The 22987-nt window shown below is 44.4% G+C and overlaps 1 protein-coding gene across 1 annotated transcript; it reads right to left on the minus strand.

The window, feature by feature from the left end:
• Nucleotides 1–6150: 6150 nt before the first annotated feature.
• LOC105700173 (nuclear receptor subfamily 2 group E member 1) lies at nucleotides 6151–16930 on the minus strand. Its single transcript, XM_012425815.1, has 4 exons — nucleotides 16864–16930; nucleotides 8702–8938; nucleotides 7228–7451; nucleotides 6151–6825 (listed from the first exon to the last, which is right to left on the minus strand). The coding sequence occupies exons 1-4, from the start codon at nucleotides 16928–16930 to the stop codon at nucleotides 6151–6153; spliced, it is 1203 nt and encodes a 400-aa protein (XP_012281238.1).
• Nucleotides 16931–22987: the final 6057 nt, after the last annotated feature.

Genomic DNA, 22987 nt, shown 5'->3' on the forward strand with positions numbered 1-22987 from the left:
CCCGCGGATGAGCCGCGAGTCGCGCATCAGCGCGAACGTTTCCCGCCCCCGGGAGGTTCCGCGAGAGCGGGAGATGCTGTAGATTCTTTCGCGCGTCTCCGGAGGAAATATGCAATTGCGAGTCATTTCGTCCCCCTAGTTTCGCATTTTTCGGACAGAAATGTCACCAGCAGTGGAATTGAGATTACGGTAGAAGCAATTTGGAGAGATTTTGCGTTTTGCGCACATTCTTCCGCGGCGGACCGGGCTACCGTTGAGGTCCTTCCGGTTTCGCGGAACTTCGTTGCAGCGAAATCGTTACTGCGAAAATTGTCCACCTTTTGGAACCGTTAGACGAGTACATTATGTAAATTCTGCCGTGCCATCTTTTCCATTCGTTAACTACCATCCAATATAATTTAACGATATCGAAACATTCTTATTTTTAGAAAGAGACACCTCTACTCCCATTTTACTCGGCCCTCCCTCCATAACTTTCCTCGTTTTATGAATTCGCTCCGTACTAACAGGTTTCGGGTTAGAATTTAACTTAATATAATTTCGAGGAATTCTGTCCTCATTTTTGAAAGGTGGAACGTGAAATTTCACTGCGTTCATATTACGTATTTAATTTATAACGCAACGCATTGCGGCCAAATGTATCCATGTACCCCCTTGTCCCGCGGGATAAAAATTTAAATACATATTTGGTATTGCGACAGTTGTCAACATAATCTCACTCATACCGTTGGATCGTATTCCACCTAGCTCTACCAGTTACCGCTAAAATACTCACTTTTTCATGCCGTAAAAAGTTAAGTTTCAAAGCAGAATTTTTTGTTTTTCTCCGTTTCCTTTTTTTTAATTTCCGAAGCTTACGTCGCAATCATCCACCTACCTTGTACCGCCACTGCGATCACGTTCATTTCGCGAAGCAAACATTCCCTTTCCCTCCGTTTCCCTTGATGATACAAATGATTCCAACCCCTTTCGAATATCGACCTCTTCCCTCTCTTCGGCGACCACCCCAAAGTCAGCTCGCCTTCCGGAAGGCTCCGGATCGGAAGCCGAGTCCGGCTCCGGATCCTGCCCAACGCGCGGGCCCCACTCGCGAGGTCCTAATTGACTACAATGCCGCGCGCGTATGGAGCGCTTTTTCTGTTTTGTTGCCTCAAAACAAAGGCAACAATGGCGCGATTCCGAAGAGCACTCGAGTCGCATGGACCGGTGACGGCGGCAGCGCGCGTCGCAGAAATCGGCGGCCGGAATCGATGTAACACAGTCGAGGGCCCATTGTGGCGAGCCCGCAATTACATCGGTCCCATTGTCGGGGTCCATCGATACGGCGTTTTGTTACTGTTGCTCCCGATGTCCCTCGTCGCTCTCCGTCTCCCTCCGACCGCGGCGGCGGAGATTTCCTCTTTGTTTCCCGTGGCGGCTACCCCGAGTGCGAGGCAAGGTGCACTCCGCTCGCCCCCTGTGGGAACCACTTGTCGATTTTATTAATTCCGCTCGCCGATGCCCGCGGACTCACCTTTTATTTTAAGCGAAGGAATTCTCCGCGCGGGAATAATGCCGCGTCACAATGGCGGCCGAGGCACCCTCCCCTGGAGCCGGCCCCTGGAGCCGGCCCCCAAAGACCGAGAAGCCGAGGGATTATTATTCCCTCGTCCGGAAACGCTACGGTATTACTCGCCGAGTGCGTTGCCTCTTCGGCCTACAACGGGGGTCGTGTCTGCGGCACGAACTCGCAACATACGGCTACTCGAGCTTTATTAAATCGAGATGCTAATTGGTCCCGGCGATGGGCACCCCTTCCCCACGGGTTCCCGGCCAGAACGGATTTCGAATCCTTATGGAGGATCGCTTACCTGCCGTTGCTCCCGATCTCGTTACGCGATATTAATCGCTGGTGATTCCCGAGCGAAGTCAAATTGGTCAAGATTTTTCCGGCCGGCAGGTATTTTAGGATATCCCACGTTATTCGGGAAAACTTTATTCGTCGCCGTTTTCGGACCGTGAGCGCGTAATCGGGATAAGTGGAGCTATCTTCGTTCTCGAAAATGGCGACTCTCGTGGTCACGCGCGGACCTCTCTTTCGCGGAATTTTCTGCAATATTTCTCCGAGGCTACCCGAAGGATACCTAACCCTGGGCGGACTGTTTACCTGAGTAATTTGTCAGAGTATAATACCGGAATGGCAGATCTTCTCTTCGGTGTAAAGCTTTAGTGCCCCGAGGGGTTACCATTTAATCTGCAGGTTTGCGGTGGCCCCGGAAGCTATTTTGAACGAGCCGAAATTTAGGACTCCGCTTTGCTTGGATCGCGATTCGAAGGACGACCCCGAACTATTTTTCTCTTCTATTGTATACGAGCCCGAATCTCTTTTTACGTGCATAGATACCCATCATAGTTCTTGAAAAGTAAATGCCTAATTCCTTTTAAATCAATTCTCTCGGGTTATAAATGTTTTATTCCTTGAATATGGAGCCGTTAAGGCGAAGTGAAACCCCCACCAAATCGGTTGATTCGAATACAACACTTTTTCTTAAGGGTATTAGATAGAACTGTCCGAAACTTTGACACATGACTCGTGAGCACCTAGGAATTATCCTGACACTTTCAAAATTTGGATTTTTAAAAATTTTTTTAACTTAGCCCAGACCAGAACCAAAATGGCGTTGAGCTCGCATATTTCAATTCAGATTCAATTATTGAAGGCTCTAATATGAGAAACGAAAGTGTCAGGACAATTGTACGACAATTTAGAACACTCTGGGGATCGAGAAACTCACATTTGAACGTAGTAAAGGCAAAAAAGTGTCTTGCACGCTTTTATGCTAAAACGATGACAATACGAGGTCTCGGGGAGAAAAATTAGTTGACACGCAAATCACAGATGGCGCAAGGAGTCCCTCTGCAGTCAAATTGGGCCCCAGGAACTATAAATCCAAAGGATTTCGGGAATTTTACTTTAATTTCTTCACAATTATTGCTCGAAAACGACAGACGGAGTATGCCATTTCGTACAATACTCAATATAATTCGACACGGCTGTAAATATAAAAACGAACGCCGGCAATGTAGGTATTTAAAAAAACCTGTTTTACCGACGTCGATCATGTTCCTCGACGTGTTTCATTTCACCTTAATGCTCTTCGGTTTCGTTCGGTGAAACTTAGGTGCTGGGTTTCTCGTAGTCTGATCACTCTTACGACGTGTTAAAATTTTTTATCCAGGCAAATTCCTGCACTTACCTCCGTACTTATTATGTAAATTTAATAACGATGCAGCTATTCGTGCTAATAATTACTGTTGGGGTAAACAGGGTATTGCATCGACACACTTCGGGGGGGCAGTCGTGAACGAGTGGCAACAACTCGGTGCTCGTTCATGCGAGATGCAAGAGTCACTCGAGCCATTGGGTTGCGCGCCGAATACATTTTGCATCCCGCATCCCTCGTCGAGCCCTCTCGTCCGGAGAAATCCGTGAGAATTTCTACACCTTCCGAGATGTCACCGGGATTAAAAAAGGGGCACGTGGTCCTTCCAAAATTCGTTGCACTGTCAGATCGCGAATTCACGATTCGACATTTCATGCCCGAGCGAAGTTCCGTACACGTGGTCGAACGTAATACGGCAGGAATGCCACCCCTTGGCCATAAAGGGGTGTTCGAAAGGGTGCCCATTGCAATGAGTTTGTTTAGAACGATCGTTTCATCGGCATGGATATGGTTATATCAATACGCGAGGAGTAATTAGAGGGGCGAATGGAAGCTGAATGAAAGTCTTCTGAAAATGTTTCTGCATTCGTCGAAGGTGCTCGAGTAAATTTATAGGGAGTGTCGAACTCGGAACATAAAACAGACGGTTCAATTTGTAACTCTGAAAATCAATGTCGCGAATTAAAAAAGAAAAAGGAAGTACAAGAAGTAACTCCTTTACCAGAAAATTTCTAGAAAAATTATTCAACGTGCCTCTTTACATCTTTCCGTGAGTAATAACGCTTTTGATTCGGATTTATAGAATTTTGATAATTTCCATAAATTCCATACATTTCATCCAGAGGAACCCTGTTTACCCTCGACTTTTCTCTCGGAAAGGAAGGAGGATCCGTTTGGAAGCGAAAGGTGAACCTCGTGTCCCTTTTTTAAGAGCAAACTCAGCCGGGATCATCGCTAGAAATAACAGCTTCGATCAGCTCCAGGATGCGCGGACAACGTTGACAAAGCCCGGCAAAAGTCTCGAAAGTCCACCTCATAGCCACGAGGGCCTCGGATTGAAAACCTCCCTAAAATGGATCTTTAGCCGGCCCCAGAAAGCGATTATTTGCCCGTCCTGGTGATTACATGTTGGCCTACCGAAGTGAGGGAAACGCCTTAAATGTACTGACAGCCCGACCGAGCTCGGCCGCGGATGTCCTTTGTACGGCGATTTTCCCTCAAATCACCGTGAAATGCCCACGAAATGCCCGCCATTGTCCCCTCCATTCCCTCTGCGGAGCCGGCAGGTAAACCGACGACTCCCAGGCTTTCTCGGACTTTCCGGCCCTCGGAAGCATCTTTATTCTTGGGTCATTTACTTTTGGGAAGGCGGTCCAAAATGATGGAGTCTCGCACGCGTCCGTAGCTGACTCCTCGACGGTACACCGAATTTCCCTTGAGAAACTACCTTCGGGTCAAGAAGTTTCGGAAAAGATACTCGGAACTCGAGCAGGTGCGTTGATACGTAACTAGCGCGAAACTCAGCTTCCTTCCTTAATATTGAAGCTCGCGTTCACCTCAGACGTTAATAATATTCTTTCGATTGTTTTTCATAGGAAAACGAAGGCAAATGGAATTAGAAAGCTGATATTTCAATTCACGTATATAGAGGAAAGTTAATGGAAGCGATGACAGTTTTTGTATGATTCTATAACCATTTATTTACACGCGTTAAAGCTCTATTTACATCGGTACTTAGCTCAGTCCCGCCGCTTGTAAAACGTTTAATCGAATCAACGCATACGTTCATATATGCGGTAACTTTGTACTCTATCTTATCGTTAAAATGCCGCAAGTCGTATTTACATTTGTACAGTGCTTTACACGGTTTGTTTCGTATCCGCGAATATACTATCCGTAGCCTTCGCGAACAGTCGTTGCGTTTATTGCATTTGCGCGCACCACGTGCGCAAGTACTAGCATTCTGATAAAAAATATATTAATACAAAAATATCGACCCTTTATTTTCTCGTCCCGGTACTATATATATACGGAGCTCTTAGGAGCGCGATACATCTGCCGTGATATATGTATATCACAGTTTCTTTCTTTTATTATTATGGCCTTTCTATACGGTATACTTTGTTGTACAGGCTTTCAAAGTGAGATCGCTCGTAACAGTCGAGCTTTCATTTCGTCGAGATATCAATCCCGGAAGGGACGATATACCCGTGAGTAATATAATTAATAACAAGTCACGAGACAGGAAGGCTTCACTGGATTTCGTGACGCTCGCGAACGCGAGATAATTTTCCCAGCGCAGAATCGATGTTTTAAGAACCGACTTTTTGCACATCTCTAATCGGGCGAAGTTGAAAAATTGCGCAGATAACAGGTTAGCTCCAGCAGGAACATCTTCCTGGGAAAAATGAGCAATGTAGGGCGCACCGATAGTTCCGAATTACAGGGTCGAAGACAAAGAATTCGTCATCGACGTCATCTATAAATTGGATTGATAATTTCCTCGCTCGGAATGATTTGCACGTGTCAACATGACTCTCTCAATCTAGATCACAATTAGTTTGTATAAATCCGTCGACGTAGAGCACCCAGAGATCCCGAAGACGACTTCCAGCCTCTCCCGATGAACACTCTGGGCTAATAACATTCGATTAACGTTAAACCGTTCAACTTCCCCGTTCCCAAATGACGAAAATTGCAATTTCGAGTGGACAAAGAATTCCCCTTCATCGTCATTCACGAAACGAACTGATAATATCTTCGTTCGAATTAATTTGCACGTGTCAACGTGATCCTTTCAATCCCGATCACAACACAGTTCTTATAAATCCATCGAAGAAGAACATCCAGAGATCTCGTAGACGACTTCCCGTTGCTCTCGATGCACCCTCTTGGCTCATGATATCGACATTAATTTCCTCGTTGCCGACATACCCTGTCTCCATGCTCAGGTTGATTTGTACATGTCGCAGATGATCCTTTCGATCGGAATCACTCCAATGGTCCTCCGGAAGAACAGGTCCTCGATGGCGTGCGTGGAAACCGAGCGAAGGCTCGGCAGAAGAAGCAGCAGTTTCCCAAATCTGAGTGCACCAAAAGATGCCCCACTCAATCTCTGACCAAGAGCCAGCTGGGCCCCGTCTCTTAACCTTGCCACCGCAGCTGGATCCCGAAGACGACTTCCAGCATTCGGAGAAGCCGAGCCGTTGCTGCTTCTGCTGCTGGGAGCTGGAGGCTCGCAGTCCAGACCCGCCTTGAAGAGGACTATCGCCCGGATGCAGGCAAACTCGTGTGGATCGAGGTTCATGGCGTGGAAACCTGCCAGGGTGTCGCGAAACCGATTCACCTCCACCGCCAACCCCAGGCCTTGGGGTCCTGGCGGCAAGAGGGGGGTCGGATCCAGAGTCGGCAACATCTGAGCCGCTGCCAGAAGGAAGAGCTCTCTCCAGGAGGCCTCCAACAGGGTCAGTTGATCGTCCATTCCTAGGCCGGTCCCGGTGGCCAAATCCCGCGCCCAACGGACGTTTAGGAACAGCAACCTGGCTGCTTGCTCGCACACCGACTCCGCGGTAATCGCCGGCAACATAGAGACTGTCGGCAAACCCGCTACGCTGACCGGAATCTGGAAAATAAATTCAGACGTCGATATAGGATCTCCATTTGCGGTTTCTCTACTTCGGATGTAATTTTGACTTCTAATCATCTCTTCTTATTGTGTTGGAGAACGATACGTTCATCAAATTTACACCCTCCGAGTACACGAGGTTACAGTCAAATTACTCATTTGACGTCTTAGAAGTCAATTGCGATACGTGTACTATAAATTTTCAAATAAATTTATGACTTTATAAAATCGCGTTATAATTTTGTGAAACTGAAATTAATACTCGTGCAAACTAAATCGATGATACCATGTTTGAATGAAACATTAAACGAACCGTTGGAGGATTAAGAAACTCGGTAGAGCTTCGCGCCAAATGCATATAGACGCGCAATTACAATATTCTTTTCAATAGCTATCAACCTTTGGGATGGCCATGCTGTTGCAGTAGATGGGGTGCGAAAGTGGGTGATGAGGTGCCGGGGCGGCGACGGACACCCGGGGCTCGGTTGGTGATTTCGGCAATGCGAGATCCAGAGCTCCTGCCGGTGCCTGTACCATGGAGGCCATCATTTCGGGCTCCTTGAAATAAAGGGCCATTTGTCGTCGCAGGGTCGAGTTTCGAGGCCCTCGTTCGTGCTGCACGGCTGTGGGCAAATGGAACAAACGCGTAAAATAAAAATTCAGATATTACACAAAATGATCGTTCAATTATTCCTAATTTAATCGTTAGAAAAAACCTTCGCAAAAATGGCATGCTTTGACGTTAACTTCATGCGTAACGCCTATTCCGTGTTGAACCTTGAATCGGTTTCCTTACTTTAAGAGGATATGAAAGATGCTAAGAAATTTAATTGACGTCAATAAAATAAAATTCATCTATACCCTTTTTGAAGAGAATGCCGTTTTGAATGCTCAAGTGGGAACATAAGCTGGGTTCCATTACCGACATTTATATTTATGTTGAAGTCTGTTACGGTCTACGTTGAGAATTATATGAACCGAAGGGTTCCATGTGTCATTTCGGTAAAGAAATGATAAAAAGATCGATATACAACTGTTGAAATCCCATGAATTCGTGACCGTTTATATTTTGACGAACCGTCGTCGCCATTTGCGACGTTTAGATGCAACTAATTTTGTGCTCTATAAATACGCGTTAGCCGCGGGATAAGACAGCATTCTTTTGTAATCATTGGTGAAAGTATTTACCACATTTTTCCACGTGATTCTCTAATATTCCATTTCTACGGTACTCCAAATTATTCGAGCTAGGTCCTGAAACTTCATTTTCAATTCTAAGCCTCAAAGAAGCGTAAAACATCGAAAACGTGCCCGGATCACGCCATGTTGGTTCTAGTCCATGATGAGTAAATAAATTTTTGATGAAAAATGAAATTTCACGAGTTTCAGGACCTACTTTAGGGCCTCCATATCCACGTGGTAGAATTTGAAACAAATCGGTACACCGAATTCGGAAAATACTTTCCCCAACGATTTGACTTCTTACAATCAGATATATATAAGCTGCCTCTTTCATATCCTCTTAAAGACAAAAAGAACGCGCAGTTTTAATATCAAGTAAGATGCAATTATAAATAGAAACTCAATACAAAGATGTAATTGGTGTTAACCGTTTCAATGTTTGCATAACATTTAAATAAAAAGATGCCCGTAAAAGGGGGCGAGGGACGTTTAGCACAGCGCAGAATTGCCATTATCGATCAATTGGGTTCTCGCGGTATCTACCAGAAAAGGTGATAGAAGTCTCAAAAAGAAATATTTAATTCAATTGGATGTATATCATTTCGAGCATCAAAACATGCGATTTTCTCGTATTGCAAATGATACATCATCTCTTTCATTTAAGACGTTTAGGTCAAGAAAGGATCCTCACCATCCTTGTTCATTCCGGCCTGTATGCATTTTGCAAGACGGCAGGCCCGGCATTGATTCCGGTGCGTTTTGTCAACCATGCATCCACCCTCCGATTTCGCTTTGCACACGTACTGTCTGTTCCTGCGGATGGATCTCTTGAAGAAGCCGGCGCATCCGTCGCAAGCAAAGATCCCGTAATGCTTGCCCGAAGAATGGTCCCGACAGACTTTGCACGGAATATCGTACAAGATTCGACCTGGAATCAGAAAAAAAGCGACCACCGTTAAATCTCATCGTCCTCGTCCTCGGGGTACCCGACAGTGCCCAAAGGATTCCCGTCCCACAAATGGAACAAAACTCGAGCGGACGTGTCAAAGAGAGCCTGGATTTCGTTTTCCCTATTCCTCCCCTTTCTTCGTCAGGATTACACCTTCCGGAATCATGACTCTTTACCTCGGTAGCCCCTCCATATCGTGGTATTCCAAAAATCCCAATCTTCTCGTCAACGCTTATCGAGAAGGACCTTCGGGATCAAAACCGGGAGCACGTGAAATCCTTTTTGCTTCCGATTTCTCCGCGTTCCTCACCTCGACCAATCCCCTTTGAAAGAGTCAGAGCCCATAGGACGTTTCCGCGATGCCCTCGCGAGGCCGTCAAAAGGTACTTCGAAAGCATTTAACCTTCGCTTAAACGGGCCCTTCGTCGCCATAAAGAACCGCGAATTGATTGGTAGATCGCGATACGAGATGAAGTGTCGTATTTCTGGTTGCTCAGTTAGTCCGGTGAATGCGGCAGCCACATCCGGTTCCCATTGAAGGCCATTCACAGGACTTCGTCCACTGGGCGAGATGAATGGGGCGTGGGCGGAGCCCACGATGACGGGAGGACCAAGGAGTTGGAACCCCATTATAACGCGACGAGTCTCCCCCTTGCTGTGTACCAACGTGCCACCATCGGGGACAGGTAGGGAACTTGGCGACAAATCGATCCATTCCACCGCCGGGCCATTCAAGGATCCGTGTTTTCCCTCGTAAACGGGTTCCCCGCCAAAATACCCCATTCTCTGGGAGATTACCCTGGAGTCTTCGGAGATCTCTTCAGGGAGGCCTCATCTTCGTGCCTCTTCCGTGATCTGAACTTAAAATCCAAGATTGAAACTATTTGCCCCATTTTTTTAAACGAAATTTCTTTAAAGACGGTGGCAAGCGTAAGTTCGCATGTTACGAAAGAAATCCGTTTCGAAAAATGAAATGCTTTTTTTTTTAAAGTAAATTACCGTTTACATTCATCTTTGTATTTTTGTATTAACAAAATGTTCGTTAACGTTTTTATTAGTGTTTTTTCAATTCGAATCGTTATTTAACGAGACAATCCTCAGCTTCCGGCTTGGCGAAGTTGAAATACAATCGCGGCTTATTATCATTATTTTTATGTCCAAAACGATTAGTGCCAAAGGCGTTAAGGGTATTTCATTGAAAAATTAAAATAATTAAGAATATCTAATCATTTTAATTATAAATCTTGCACGTTTATAAAGGGATGCCCACTCCGGAAACGAAAAATATACCTGACGCGAAACTCAATTCAGATGCCAAAACGAATATACTTTAATTTACGCCGTGCAGGTCGGATTTTCAACTTTTGACGTAAACTACGTATTTCGCGAAAGTACATATGAAGGGGGGGCTCGCACAGCCGAGGGGCGTGCCGAAAATCTGTCATACACGGCCTCGCTAATTATCGCTCACCGAATTGCACCGCAAATATGAAATATATGACATTCGAACGATAAAGAGTGTCTAAATACGCAAAAGAAGGGAAAATTGGTAAAAACTTGCCAAATTTACAAAACGGTGCAATCTGAAACCTTAGCTTGATATGTATTGTTCATTCATTGTAAATAATTGGTGTCGCGTGATCAAAAAAGACTAATCGTTGGAAAATCTCTTGGTAGATCACGTGAGAAAATAAAATTTAAACCTATTTTAAAGCCTTCTTCTATATTAGAAGATTTGGAGTAGCACCCACCATTTTTCAAAATGCCTAAATTAACTGTTGTAGAAAGACAAAGAAATCGTCGAAAACGTAAACAGGAGGAGGATTCTAAGAGGCCCAAGAGTATCGAAAAAATGCAGAGAGCAATAAATAATACCATTGTCCAGAAAAAACAGTGCGTAGAGTTCGACGAGAAACCGTCCATATCCAGAGTCGAAAGACGTTTTTACATGAAATTTGCGGCACTGGTGAAAGCTTGGGGCCCTACCATTTTTTAAAAAAAGATTTTCCTGCATTTATCGTTTCAAGAAGCATCCTCAAGAAGAAACGTTATTTACCTATTATTTCGAAATACTGCTCTGGGGGTTTTTAGGTATTCCGGTTAGTCGTGGGGATAAGTTCCTATCAGGTGAAAAATTGTTGGGTTTAATTAAATTTCCGGGCCGGCAGAAGCACTCGAGGCAATAAAGCGCACGCGGAGGCAGTCGGCGCTGCCGAGGGGTGCGTACGCGAATGACAGGGTGCGCGTCCACCCTTCGCATTCGAGGAGCTACTTTTTTTTCCCCAGAAGGGAAACTTGAACGGGAAAGTCGCGCCCATTGGCCGTCATCGGAATCACGCAATGCGTTTTGCGGTCGACCGTGCGAGACATAAAAATTTCACCGAGTGCACCGGGGCGCGCGCCTAACTTGGCGGTCTTCAATTTTTCATCCCTCGCCGGAGATAAAGTCCGTGCTTTTGCAAGCGACCTGCGGTTCCTTAAACATTCATGCGATTTTTACAGTTTGCCCCTCGTTCCCGGCGATTATTCTTTGCGCACGGGGGTGCGTTAAAACCGTAAGGTAAGGACTCTCTGGCCGGGCGAAAAATACTGACATTATCCCTGACTGTAGGGGGCAGGTTACGTTCTTGCAAACGGCGTTATGTATAATAAGTGGCTTCTCTTTTTTCCTTTTCTTTAGGCGATCGCGGGGTGGTCTTCACCGGACGTGATTCACGCGGGTGTTCCGCAAACTTCGTTTCAGAGCCCACCAACCCTTCGATGGTCCCGCATCCTCGCTCCTCCACTCACCCCCGGAAAAGGCGGCTTCGAGTGACAATAATTAACGACACTTGGCAATTTCAATCGAGCATATGCTCCTCGTAAAAATTTGTCCGAAAAATAAAGAAAAAATTCAATTGGAAAGATTCTTGAATTGAAACAGTTACGCAATCGATGTGCAGCAGGTAGTGTTGACAACAATTGTTAATAAAACAATGAAAGGGAAGGTAAATTCATAAAGATCCTCGAGTTGAAATTAATATAGAAATTACGTGCAGCAGGTTGTGGAGGGCATGGCTAATTGACTATCAGGTGGCGATAGGAGATGCATCGTTAGTGGAGCATGGGAATTTAGTGACATATGCTGGAAAGCGGATCCACCCCCGCGATTCGTTCAACGTTTTCGTGATGTTCAGGGGTTATCGTTGTCATCTGTTCGTCGCGGGGGGTCGTACCCGCCTGCGGGAAGCAACCCACGAATCATCCCTTAAACAGAGGTTCGCCAGAGCTCGTCCTGCTATACGCAATTAACCCCGAAGCAGGTTTCATTTTACCAGAATTGTTTCGATTTTCCCGCACTTGGTTCGCACATAAAAAGCAAAGGCAGCCCGACTACTCGAATATCACGGATTTGTTTTACAAATTAAACTTAAATTGGAATTTATATATCCATATTAACGTAATATTTTTCATTTTTATGAAATCATTTACAATTGGCGACTGTAATTATTTTATGAGTCATGTCGATGTATACCCATTGTTGTTGCGTTTCGTCCCGGGTTTGCCTGCGGACTGTCAAGTAAGGCTGTTAGGCAGACCCTGCCCTTAGGCACCGAAAAATTTCTCCTGAGCAGGATTCGAATCCGAGAGACTACGCGATACGAGCGGTGAGCGTAACCACAGGGCTATCGAAGACCCAGGTAGAAGCAAGAACTTCTGATATACGTATGCTATGACCGCCACAATTTATTCCATCCTCCTGTCTTGTTTCTACAAAAAGGTAAAGTGCAGTCGTACTAGCCTCGCGCAATGAACGGCTTTTCAACATGGCCGAAACCCTCCCTTGCTTCCTCGTCTCGTCTCGGGTAGGTACCCCTGTTTTATTATTTCAACTGATAGGCTCATTATGCACGGGGAACGTTGAAATATTAATGAAAAATATCCCCGGGCAGTCAAGTCCGCGGCACATATGTTTTAGCTTTCGATGGTGCCTACATACACAATTGGCTCCGATTGTTTTTTTGCTAAGGAAAAGAGAGAGAAGGATCGCAAGTGACGCGCTACAAAAATGTTAAGTACGTTTATACAATTTTGAAGCTAATCATTCCGAGCGATAGAAATAATTATTTTCCAGGGAAATTTATCGGGAAGAAAATAAACTTCGGTCCGAAACTGATTTCTGACCAAATGATGCCTGATAATGAAATTTCTACAACCTGCAGATCAACCACGGCGATTCCCGCCATATTGCGGTTCTCTGCAACCATATGGTCCTACTTTCTCATGGGCCAATGCGTTATTGAGGGTGGATCGTTTAAATGCACAGCGACGGTCATTTCGTTTAAATGCCACATGCTCTCGGTTTCACACGAGATGCCGCGAGTTCATAAATGTACTGCGAACAATTGTGGGAATCCTTTTACATGAGAAATGCGTATACCCCTGTTAACGACTATGCTTATTACCATCTCCATTCTACCGAAACGGAGAAACAAGCGATGGACGAGAAAGATGGACGCCCGAAATTTTGACAACAAATATGAAAAATAAAACGCAAAGTAACGAGTAGAACTATTACTTCCTGAAATTGTACTAAAGCTATACGCGTAAGTAACAAATAATGACGCTTACTAATCAAACTCCAAGCCCATTTGTGAATTTCTTGTATGGATCCAACATTTTATTGTGGAAATTGAAATTAAAACTGAAATAATTGAATTTTTACTATTTAAAGTACTACTGAGAGGGAATATATAAGTGGCAAATAGTGTCACTTAAAAATCGAACTCTAAATCAGTTGATCAATCTTCTACGCAGATCTTGTACAGAAAACTATGCCCTGGGTCATCCCTTGTTACGATCGTTTCCTCCACGATGTGACGGTACCGTCACCAGGTGATTAAAGGTAATTGCAGAAATATTCGAATCCTCATCTTCTACCTTTCCCCTGTTGCGGCAAGAGGACAAGAATCGTCAAAGGCACTCGAAACTAGAAAGTGAACGTCGAAGACAATGCCGTTGATTAGAGGGCTTAGGAGGGTGCAAGTACTGTCACCTGTAGAAGCACTTGGCTCCAAAATCGAAGCGCTAAATCGGCGAGCTTCGTCTAAGGTTAAATTGTCTTCGGGCCATTTCCCGCTTTCCGCCTCGATATTCCAGCAAGGAATGGATTTGCCAGAAAGGGTTTTTATGGCTGTGGTTTTGGAGCTAACGAGTGCCATAAAGGCGGGTCCGCTTTATTGGCGACCCGCGCGATAATCCTGCTACCGCTAGGCGAGAGTTTCGGACAATTTTTTCCTTCTCTCCGAGCCCAAGACGCAGCCAGAAGCAGGAAGGGCACTTTAGTGCGCTTTTAATCTGTCCAGCAAATAATGGAGTTTTCGTTCTTCGGGGACCGGCGCAACGCCACGGGGGGTGGCGATAGCCGATCGCAGGAAGCGAAGTTTTTACGCGCCCGGGCTATTTGTTTAGGCGCTATTTGCTCCTCGTTTGCTAACAATTTATGCCGCTTACGGCGTACCGAGGCTTCGGGATTTCCTAATGCATGTTTCGGGACAGCTGGGCGACTTTTTTTTATCTCTTGTTACGGGAAACTAAAGGACCGAGAATTACTGAGTTTCAGGGTGCAAAGCTAGTTTTTCTTGTATTGCGTTCCTGTCCTTAAGGCGGGTTTAAGGGTTGACGTAAGCTACGTGCTTTCCAGCCAGAGGTAGGTAGTTTCCTATTCACATAAAATGTGTTTCGAAGGGTATTTTGAGTTTATTCCGAAATGTCCTATAATCTTTAAGTATCTCTCGTCAAATCTTGTTTTAAATCATTTCTAACCATTATCGTAAACGATTGAACGAATGTATTGGATTGTTTCACAAATTTGCGGAAATTTATCAAAGTTCAACAATTTATTTTTTGCAACGATACGAACGACACGTCAGTTAGTAAAGTATTCTTCGATACCATTCATCGCGTCTTGTGATACTCTTGGTGGTTTTATTTAAACGTACAATCATCTTAAACAAAAATGCGCTGCAAACAAAGTTTATAAAATAACCTAATACGTAAAAAAGTGTAACCCTGGCACCGCGGTATTTTAATTTCCACGGAGAAAAATCTTAGATTGAATCAGTAAATTTTTTGTATTCAACCGAGAAATTTAGTTATTATATAGACAATCATATATTTGGTTGACATGACTAAATTCTTCGGTTAATAATTTTTGGTCGATCACATAAAATATTGTGGTATATCACCCCAAATATTAAAGTAATTTGGTATATTTAACAAATACGGTAAAATGTACGGTTTATTTACCTAAGTATTTGCTACAATTAACAAAACGATTTAACCGAAATATTTTAGAATACAAACTACTTAAGTCACGTGAACTAAAATTCGGTTTACTCAATGAAAACCTTTTCTAAAATTAATCAAATACAATCAATCAAACCAATTTGTAAAATGAACGAAATTCTCTTTGTTTGGATGTCTGAGGGACAAGACTTAACTTCATAATTTTCCCAGTTACGACGGAAACTATCTATCCTTAAAAAAAATCCTATACACACAATAGCGATAGCTTACGCTTAAAAAACAACTGGAAATTATTAGGAGCGTTATTATAATATGTAACTTAATTTTTTTTTTTAAACTCATGGCAACGATAAAACTCGTTAACACATCCGACCGGTATTTTTTCTTGCCTACATCGCCTAATGGCCAACGTTAATTAGGTGGTTTTTCGTTAATGTTCATGAATTATTTTGATCCGTTTCGATTTAAGGATGGTAACGTCAGTTTTTTAATGCAGGGCACAAACATTATCAATATTAGTCATTTGGGCGGGAGGAATCATCTGGGGATCATCTGGTAGAGAGGAAATCTTAAGCGGAATGTTAGAAATCACTGGAAATCGTTAGAAATTGCCGAAACATTGTTACAGAAATTTAATGTCGGCGACAGACTGGACTCGTGGGAGCTGCTGCCAAAACATCGCGATTAAAGGAATATAAAAGTGGCATCTGCAGAATCAATCGTTCATGAAACTTTTTTCCGAACTGAGTGTGCCGAATAGTTTCAAATATTACCACATGAATAAGGAGATCCTAAGGTAGGTTCCGAAACTCGGGAAATTTCATTTTGCATGAAAAATTTTGAAAATATCTATAAACAAATTTAAAAAGGATTGAAATTTCATGAGTTTCAGGACCTTCCTTATACCCTCTATATTTATACTGTCGAGTTTGAATGGATTCGGTACACCCAGTTTGGAAAAAAGTTTCACGAACGAGAACTCTTTCACGCCACTTTCACATCACCTTAAATCCCACGTGCGACGGGTCGTCAGGAGACGTCACGTTGGTTCGGTAAAAGTGGCCATTTCTGTTTATTAAGGTGATATGAAAGCGTCATTCTATACATATAAAACGTAAAAATATAAAAACTTTTCTCCAAACTGGGTGCACCGAATAATTCGAAACTTTAACAGGTGATTGCGGAGGTCCTAAGAAAGAACGCGATGCTCATGAATTTCATTTTTCCAAAAAACGAAAATGGTTTTTTATTCCAGACTGGAACCAAGGACACTTTTTTTTTTAATATTTCACGAGCATCGCGTTCTTTCTTAGGGCCTCCAAAACCACGTGCTGAAGTTTCAAATGATTCGGTGCACTCAGTCTGGAGGAAAGTAGTATAAATATTTTTACATTTTGATACATAGAATTTTCATCGCACCTTAAATCGGGAAAGGGCTCGATTTAAATTCCTTCGAATTGCAAAATTTCGTCCGCGAACTTCACGACCCCTTTTATCAAATTGACTGATTTCTATTTTCACCTCGCGCAAATACCCAACGACTCTTTTCAAGCGACTGAGGGGTTGAAAACATGGAGAATTTTTATAAAAATAAAAAAATGTTTGGAAAAACTTACTCGACGAGGTCTGCATCTTGGGCTGCGACCCGGAGATGTGAGTCAGCTGGGTCTCCTGGCTTTGCATGATCTTCGGCACCGAGTACCTCTGCACAGCACTATACGTATATGCCACGGTCGCAAGGTGTCAACGCGCCGAGAAGGACTGTCAACCGAGGTCCGTCGAGGTCTCGTCTAAGGGTAGCCGACGCCTCGAGGAAGCCGAAGAAGCGCTTCCTACTGCTCCCGGAGCTAACTCTTGAATGAATTGTGACTGACAGTCATCGTAGTCGAGACTTTTTGATGGTTCGTCGGGTGCCGTTTCGAGGACGACTCGGGCCGGGATTGGCCGAAAGCTTCCCTACCCCTCGGAGGGCGGCGCCTTCGGAAGCGTGGCCACCCCTCGGGCCGAGGGGATGGACGCGCGAGGCACGCAGCGAGCCGAGCCGAGTCGCTACCCCATTCACGGACGGAAGTGACGAAAACGGAGCCACTTCGCCCCCACCCCTGGGACACCCCATTGTGGCCGCTGCCGTTGTGCCCCGCTGTCAACGCCGGGGCTAATTCGTCCGATGCTTCCTACCGATTTACCTAACGAATTGACCCTCCGGCCGATGCTCGCGGAAATTCCTCGCGACCCCCTCGAGCATCCGTGGGACGTTATATGCATATTATTTGAGGTGAAGTGAAATCCCCCTCAAATCAGTCGATTCGAATACAACACTTTTTTCTTAAGGGTACTCGATAGAACTGTCCGAAACTTTGACACGTGACTCGTGACCGCCTAGGAATTATCCTAACACTTTCAAAACTTGGATTTTTTAAACAAATTTTTGAACTTAGCCCATACCAGAAACAAAATGGCGTCGAGCTCTCATATTTCGATTGATATCTAATTATTGAAGGCTCTAATATGAGAAACGAAAGGGTCAGGACAATTGTACGGCAATTTAGAACAATCTGATAATCGGGAAACTCGCATTTGAACGGGGTAAAGGCAAAAAAGTGTCTCATGCGCTTCTATGCTGTAACGATGACAATACGAGGTCTCGTAATGAAAATTTAGTTGTCGCGGAAATCACAGACGGCGTAGGGGGTCCATCTGCAGTCAATTTGCGCCTCAGAAGCCATAAATCCAGGAGACTTCCGGAATTTCACTTCGATTTCTTTATAATTATTGCACGAAAACGACAGATGCAGCATGGCATTTGGTACAATACTGAGTATAATTCGACACGGCCGTCGGTATAAAAACGAACGTCGGCAACGTAGGTAATTAGAAAAACCTGTTTTATCGACGTCGATCAAGTTCCTCGGCGTGTTTCATTTCACCTTAATAAGCCGGACATAATGCGACGAGGAGGTGCAGGACGCGACAGCACTCGCGACTTCTCCCCGATCTTATTCCTTGTAGTCTCGTGAGCTGCGAGCGAGGCGAAATTCACTGAATTGTTCTCGCTTCGTGTTTGTTTTTTGACTTTTAATTTTGTTTTTACCGGTACCGTTTAAGGTAGTTCTTTTGGCCATTTAGTCACGATATTTTCCGTTTGCAACGCCATCGGTGGGGTTGAGTTGACCCTTCGGACCGATGCTCGCGGAAGTCCTCTCGCAACCCTCTTGAGCTTTTTAACAAATATTTTAGATATATTCGGATGAGATCTACGACACGTCTTTAAAAATCTGTCTCTTGTGATATTTAGCAAAAGTTACGAAAAATTATTTAGAAATTATTCCGCATACCTAGGCTTCTATGAACAACATTGTTCCCGGAGTAATAGAAACCAATAAAATTCTTCTATTCTACATATTACTGCGGCAACGAAAACTTATGGCTACCTCGCATTGCGCTTTCCTTCAATTTTCAGTTTGGTTAATTTTCAGTTTGATAGGATGAAAACTGCGTACTTGTGGGAAAATGTTAGACAGCATCCCTTGACGTGAATAGTTTCTTGAATATCTATTTACCGATCGAGAGTAATTAACGTTTATTCGCAATTGTGTACGAGATGTATGAGAAGCACGGAGGTGCTCCGCTGTGCGGTCCGATTTGAAGGGTAGAAATTTCGAAGGGTAATCGTGAGAGAAAAATTATTTTTCCTCTGGATTTGCCTAATGAACCCCCTTTTTACGTCTTTGGTATGTTAACGCGCTGCTTAAACTGGGACAAAAAAATATTCAAATTACTGGTCACCTCAAGGGTCGCGTATTGGCACTTCTCTTGTTGTTTAATCCTCGGCTTGGGGGGTGAATTTTGCTGCTGTGTCCGGTTTATGAGATTCTGCAAGAGGGTATTTTCGTTACAAAGGGGTACAGCTTCATCGATCGGGTCTAATTGCGGCAAACATTTGCCTAGTATTTCCTACATCCCTAAAGTTGAATTTAATTGAAAGCAAAATCAAAGTCTTAAAAAGAAAGAATCCGCCCTTTTTAGGCCCGTCTAGAGTAGCGCGCAAACATAACCTCCATTCTGCCGGCACATTCCACCTTTTTATGTTCATCCTGTCTGTTGTGACTCGCTGATGCGTGGCTCAGATTCAGGTGAAGATTCCTTCGATCGCGGTTAGCTCTTCATTGAATGAGATAGGTCGAACACAAAAACCGAGCTGCAATTCCCGTGCAAGCAGATGCGCTTCTGTGACTCCCTGACTCCATCTTGAATTAACAGATCTCCGATGCCTGGGTTTCTTCCCTGGGGAACCCTTGCGCTTCTCTTTGGCCAACTTATTACACGACGGTACTCGATACCACCACGGGGAACCCACGGGGCAACTTTTTATCTCGCCGATGGAGAAGTTAAGATCTTAACCCGGGAAGTTATCATCCGCGCAGAGGAATGCGACACGTTCGACGAAACGTCTCTGGATGCGTTTTGCTCGCATTTCCAGGCGTCCAGTTCCATTCATTTCCGTTCATAGTTTTATTCATTTCAGGTTCTTGCCTTATTTTTAATTTCACGATGTGAATTGCGCTGGAAGCATTAACGAGAATCCTGTGAAATTAAAATTCGATCGCGTTTGTGGTAAATGCAGAATATAGAGATAATGGGAACAACATATTTCCGTCCATAATATTTTTAAAGTTAGATCGATTCAGCCCTAACGTGACTTTTTAAATTGTTAAAAATGTTCCCTTTCCTTAATTCGCTTGAAGACTTTTTAGTAAATTAAAATCACCGAAAAACCTGGTCTCCTCGATGATGCTCCCACGAGAGATTCGTCTTCTTCGGGGAAACCAAACCGGGAAATAAGGTGGAAACGATTCCTTGAGAGGATATCTGGAGGTAACTGACGGTTCGAAAAGATGAAAGAAAAAAAAAAAATTGGGCACTCACCCCGAAGATTTGAGGTTTCGTAGGAAGAATAGGAAAATTCGGACACGCAAGGCCTAGGTCCGCACTCGAGGAGTGTTGGGGTAACTTGACTCAACTTTTACCGGCGAAACGGCTTGCAGGGAAAAAGCGGGCCCTCTTTCCCTTCGACGGATGCTCAGCCGACCATGGGGTTTTGGCTTGGGTGCAATATGTCGAGGAGATTATCCACGTAACTATCCGAGAAATCTGCGCATAAAGGTGGCCTCGCCGGCGAGCACCATAGGTTCGGGATCCGGGACCTCGGGGCTAAATAAGAGATTCGAGTCGCTTTGTCAAGAAGGCAAATGCAGCTAAACGGCTGTAATAGGACCGGAATCAAAATACAATTGTCTAGGGACCGCGGGTCCTGGCACGGTAACATTCTCTGTAGGAGAGAACGGTATCTACTTTGGCAGGGTGGCTGCTGACTATCCAGCGGACGTGGATGCTGGGCCATGGACCATGGGGCATGGGGTGGACAATGAAGGAATGTTGTTTCAGGGTGACAACTTCAGGGCGAAGCCTTCGCGATTTTCGGCTGGTATATCTTTTACGAACGATAGATCGAATCTCTTTGGATAAATTCTTACGAACGGAGTGAGAATTTTTTCAGCCGTGTAAAGAATCCCTCGCGATCTTCAACCGATTGGGTAGACTTCCCTCTATAAATAATGATTTCAAACTTTTTTGATAAATTCCTACTAGGGTAGAGGGCTCGGCTTGAAGCTCTGTACAAATTTGAAGCTGGCAAGAATTTCTGCACGACGTGGAAGTTCCGGTAATACAGAGAATACTATAGGAATTGTATTGAAATCTTTCCTTGCAATTTCATCAGAAGACTCGATACATATTTGCTATACCATAAATTATAACATAAGAGGTGTATAACATGATTCAATATTCGCAATCCTGCAGGACGCTATCTCTCCGATCTGTACCAGTTTCCCAGTCCCAAAATTTGCGTACAGGCGATCTCCCTAAGGGCACATCAAAAGGCAAGCCCGCTAACTGCCAGGAAAGCTGACCACTAATGAGTTCACATCGGAAGCCAAACCTGTTTACAATCCGGCATATAATTTCCAGAAATACAAATTCCTTTAGAAATTCATCTCCCAGGAGAACGAGAATAAATATCAAGCGTGTCGTGACCGTCATCGGAGAACCCCACGATAGTCCGGATCCTTTTCGAAGGACAATAGTTAGTTGCAGCCAATAATGCGGCCCGGGTAAGATAAAATGCCGATATAATAGGGTGAGCGGTAATCGGCGCAAAACCAGTTTAAGAGCAAGCCGGTCCTAATCGCGTAACCAATATCGGCCTTAATTCGGATTTCAGATTACGACGATTCGGGTCCAGCGTTATATAAGTAAAGGGTCAACGGGTGGTCCAGTTCTTCCCAACTTGTTCGGGGTTGGACCGAAAAAGTTGTCAAGGGGTCGGAAGCAGAGCGGGAGAGACGGCGAAGACAGGCCCCAGAAGAGAAAGAGAGAGGAGAGCCGAAATAAGCCCATCAGGCTCGTGCTTAGCGTCCGGAGTCTAAATCCAAAACTCCAAGTTTCAGGTAGCCCCGTCTTATGTCGCCGCTATCTCGGCCAACATCTTCCGGGTGGGTCCCTTCGGGGCTAACCCGGTGTTAATCCTGCCAGAGGCTATTCACTGTTTGCGCCTTGTTTTACTGGTATTGCATTTAACGAGGCTCCCGACGAAGACCGCCCCTCGACCGGACCCAAAGCAGCTCGTAAGCCGCGACAGGGATGGAATCTTTTTCGAAGTTGGTCTCGGCTGCTCCCGAGGGTTGGCATCATTTCCGAGGCTCCACCTTGCTTCCTTCTGCCGGGATCCTTGCGCTACCGTTTGCGGGGAAGAAGCCCGAAGGGAATTCTTTTTGTGCTCGGCGACTCTACAGGCGGCGCGTGAAAATGGAGCAACAAAAAGACATCGAGTATTATCGATCGTTCTAAATCACCTGAATAACAAATCGATTCATTTCAAATATTTCCATGTTGTCTTTTCTGACAAGACGTAAAAATGGAACGACAGGAAGATACCGACTGTTGTTAATCGTCATAAATCTTTTAGAGGGCAAATCGATTTATTTGAAATATTTTGCTTCGGTAGGTAAAAAATGTGTTAAAGTAAGGGAAAAGATTACATATTTTAACGTTACTGTTTTTTTTTTTTCCTCTAAATTGGGTAGACTTTGCGGGATGGAAGAAAAGAATTCGGGGAAAAATTTACCGTGTTTGAAGTATTCCATAGCGGGGTTTTTAGATGTCCTTTAGGCAGCTGGTCTGGACCATCGAAGTAGAGGACGGATGCAAATCCGATCTTAGATTTCATCTCCGGCGAGTGACAGCAGTCTCCGGATACTCGGAAGACTTCCTCGTCGTCAGTTCTCGGGGACTTTTCAGAACGTCCTGTTGGATTGTACTTGCTTTTTATTCACGCGGCCGATCCATTCACGTCGATGACTGATGGTCGAAGAGATCTATATCGAGTCCTGGCAACGGTTCTTCGCATCGTAGACGAATGCTTGTCGATATCCGTGAGACAGTCATCCTACCTCGAAATCTTTCGTTTTCCCGCAACATACATTTTATTTTACCACAAAATATTAACCAGAAAATCTGTTAAAGTTCCTACGGCACTTTTCGAGGAGAACGCGATCATTGACGTTCACTCGATGGAATTGAAAAATGTTCCTTCCTTGTTTACATACATTTCCTTATCTTTTTTTATTCAGAAGAAAGAAAAATCGTTTGTGAGAATATATCCAAACGAGATCTTAAGAAGAT

The sequence above is a fragment of the Orussus abietinus genome, unplaced genomic scaffold (genome assembly GCF_000612105.2).
Source record: "Orussus abietinus isolate OABI.00-Male unplaced genomic scaffold, Oabi_2.0 scaffold122, whole genome shotgun sequence".
Lineage (NCBI taxonomy): Eukaryota > Metazoa > Arthropoda > Insecta > Hymenoptera > Orussidae > Orussus > Orussus abietinus.